At 47.9% G+C, this 3,623-nt stretch overlaps 1 protein-coding gene across 1 annotated transcript; it reads right to left on the reverse strand.

Moving 5' to 3' along the window:
- Positions 1–677: 677 nt before the first annotated feature.
- Positions 678–2,461, reverse strand: LOC111066933 (coronin-1B-like). Its single transcript, XM_041591674.1, has one exon. The coding sequence runs from the start codon at positions 2,269–2,271 to the stop codon at positions 868–870; it is 1,404 nt and encodes a 467-aa protein (XP_041447608.1). The 5' UTR covers positions 2,272–2,461; the 3' UTR covers positions 678–867.
- Positions 2,462–3,623: the final 1,162 nt, after the last annotated feature.

Here is a 3,623-nt window from a genome sequence, read left to right on the forward strand (position 1 = left end):
ATGAGCGAGCCCCAAGAAAGAAAGAAAGAAAGAAGCACAGAAATCAGAGAATGAGAGGCAAAAGAAAGCTGAAGGAAAACCAGTAGAAGGCCAGGCCGGCCAGCGTATCAAGCACCGTTTTGGCCACGCATGCTGGGGCGCCATTTAAATTGAGATTTATTGCTGCTGGCCACTGCTGCTGCAGGTGCATCAGCAACAACTTCCAACAGTCGCTGATGCAGCAGCAGAGACAAAACTGTAAAACGCTACCCGCTCTCGGCTTCGTCCTGGCCAGCGTTTTGTCGTGTGGCACGGCTGATATATAACAGCCAACAAATCGCCCAGCTCCGACCCGGCCAATGAAGATGAAGTTATTAGGCGACTTTACTCGTGGACGTGTTGCCGGAGCAAAATCTGAGCGCATTGCTTCACTCCGCTCTGCTGCTCTGGCCGCTCGGCAAGTGGCGGCAAGATTTAAAGTAATGACAATGCTTAGCAAGAATTTTAATTCAATTTGCTTTGATGGCAGGAAATTGCTCTTAAATATTGTCAGAGAAGATTTCCAGGCATCTAACAGGAATTAATTTGGAAACATACATTTGCCGGGCACTGTTAAAGCGAAAGAAATAATAAGGTTAAGCTCAGGTTAAGCTACGAAACTTTCAGCATTCACATCACAAATAATACTATTAAAAATATTCGAAATTCTCAAATAAAATAGCGCAGATATCTAATGTCTATTGGCTTTGGCTTTGTGCTTGGACAGTCATATTTATATACATTTAAGAATGGAAAATATACTTATTAAAGGATGTCTCTTGTTTTTTTGGGTGTACTCTTTGTTCTCCCCCATTTCCCTGTAACCCACGCGACCAACCTTCAGCCTGTCTACTTGGAGTTGCCTCTGTTCGCCTGATTCCTGCGCAGAATCTGCTCCCACTGAGCCGACGAGCGAGGTGCACGCCTGCCTAGTACTGCGTTGTATGTGGCTGCATTGCATGTGGCTGCGTTGCTGGAGCTTGTGGCAGCTGTGGCTTCTTCATTTGAACGGTTTTGAATATTTTCCGCATTGCTGGCGGACTTGCTGGCCGCCAGGGCGATGAAGCTCTCCCTGAGCGAGAACGTAATGGGCTCCGCATCCACGCCCGCCATCCACTGCTTGGCCGTGATGGCGGCCTGCGCTGCCAACGCATTGGGGTAGATGTCCTCCTGGAAGTGATCGGCCTTGCGTGGCGCCATCATCGACACCACCTGGCAGTGGCCGTTGCTCTGCAGCCGATAAAACTTGGCCACCTCGCAGGCGGTGATGTCGCAGCCCCGTTTCGGCATCATGGCAATGCCCCGTTGCGGCTCCGTCGCCTGGTATGTGTTCACGTAGTGGACGTATGGCGGCTCCGATGTCACCTCAAAGTACTTAATGACAACGTCCCCCTTGCCGCACAGATATATCATGTTGGTGCCCGGATCGTAGAACGGGAACAGGACACCACTGGCCATGTCCAGGTCGGCCTTGGCAATGGGCGCGTGCAGTGCGTGCGGATCGCGCAGCGTGTACTGGCGCCTCGAGCCCCGGGTGAAGCCCGTCGTGAAGATCTGGCCCGAGCGCAGATAGATGGCGCGCGACGTTCTCGCGCTCTCGTGGCACTCCGCCTCGCTCTCCAGTTGGGCGGTGCGCGGATCGAATATGCGGATCTTCTTGTCCCTGCAGGTGGTGACCAGCCTCGAGCCGTTCCAGTTGAAGCTGGCACTGTACAACACCTCCGGATGGGCGTCAATGACGACCAGGATCTCGCCCCTGGCCGTGTCCACATTCCAGATGACGACCTTCTTGTCCCAGGCGGCGGTAAGCAGAACATTTTGGGCCGTGGGATGCCACAGCAGCAGGCCCACTCGACGCTGATGGTAGTCCAGATCGACGGTGGGTTTCTTGAGGGTCATCTTGAGACCGCCGTCTGGTATAGTCCACACCTTAACCGTACAGTCATCCGAGGCGGAGGCGATCAGATTGTCGTTGTGGGGACACCAGGCGATATCGAGCACGGGACTCTTGTGGCCGGACACCAGCGGATAGTCGGGCGGAATGCGTCCAGCATCACCATGTGGCAGCACAATGAACGCTCCACCGCCCGACGTTTCCAGAATAATGGCCACAAACTTGGGATTGACGGTGCACAGAGTGGAGTCCCAGCTGGACTTGGAGACGCGTATGTCCTCGAAGCCCTGCTCCCGCTTCAGCCCCTGTCCATAGACATGACGAAATTTGGAGCAACGTATCAGTCGCATCAGTGACATCACTGGGCCCCGACTTCTTTTGGTAAGTTACGGAAATTTAGGGAAATTTTCCACTTCGAATTTCGAATTTTCAATTCGAAAATTGAATCGAATTTGTTTAAAAAATGATCACGACGAACTCTAGAGAAATAACTTAAAATAAAACTGCTCTGGATAGCTCGAGTGCTAGAAAAACTTTGAAATAACAGAGTACCTATAGCTACATAAATAATGACAATTATGTTTACAGATCTGCTCGCCTACTTGTGCTATAATGAAACTATCTATCCTATCCCATAACGAAATAACTCTACCCGTACTCAAAAAAGAGTTAAGGGGTATATTAGATTTGTGGTAAAAGTGGATGTGTGTAACGCAGAGAAGGAAACGTTTCCGACCCCATAAAGTATATATATTCTTAATCAGCATCAATAGCCGAGTCGATAGAGCCATGTCTGTCTGTCCGTCTGTCCGTCTGTCTGTCTGTCTGTCCGTCTGTCTGTCTGTCTGTCTGTCTGTCCGTCTTGTTGAGCGCCTAGATCTCAGAGACTATAAGAGCTAGGGCAACCAAATTTGGTTTCCACACTCATGTGATATCACACTGCTACAAGTGTATTTCAAAATTTCGTCCCGCCCTCTTCCGCCACCACAAAGGACGAAAATCTGTGGCAGGCACATTTTTAAAGATACGATAAAACTAAAAACGCAGTATCGTAGAGAATGCCCATATCTACCAGATTGCCGAATCTAAATCAGATCGGATCATAATTATAGCCAGAATGAAGAAATTAATTTTCAGTTGCTTCCCCTGTCCCTCCTCCAGCAAACGGCAACGCAACTCATTTTCCTTCCGCTTCGCTGCGTTCGGCCCCCCCGGCGACATTTCCATCTACGTAGCGAAAAAAATCATAAGATAAAATACTGACACGCGTTCAGTGCGCGAGCAACTCGCCCTTTTTTGATGGAACTCTACGAATATACTTTTTCTGTCTGAACTAATTTGAAGCACAATTATTGTTCGACGCCGCTTTATTGTGCCTGAAAATGACTTGCTTGCAAATTGTGTTTAAGCGTTAAATTTTTATAATATTTCTCTCTCTATCAAACCGCTTTAATGTACCGAATTAATTACCTTAGCCCTCATTTTAGTACATAGCATTTGATTGAAGAACTCTTGCGATTTCTCTCTTGCAACTTTCAAATTACAAAACCACATGAGACTAAGTGCAATTTTCTTCAAAGAAAAATGTATATAAATAGCACAGCTTAAAGAATTCGAAACACTATTGGCAGTAAAAGAAACCACTCAAATTAAGTATCAACTTTAGCTATTTCCATGAAATTTTACATACGAGAACCTTTTTCTTCCGACA

Source organism: Drosophila obscura, unplaced genomic scaffold (genome assembly GCF_018151105.1).
Source record: "Drosophila obscura isolate BZ-5 IFL unplaced genomic scaffold, ASM1815110v1 contig_150, whole genome shotgun sequence".
NCBI lineage: Eukaryota > Metazoa > Arthropoda > Insecta > Diptera > Drosophilidae > Drosophila > Drosophila obscura.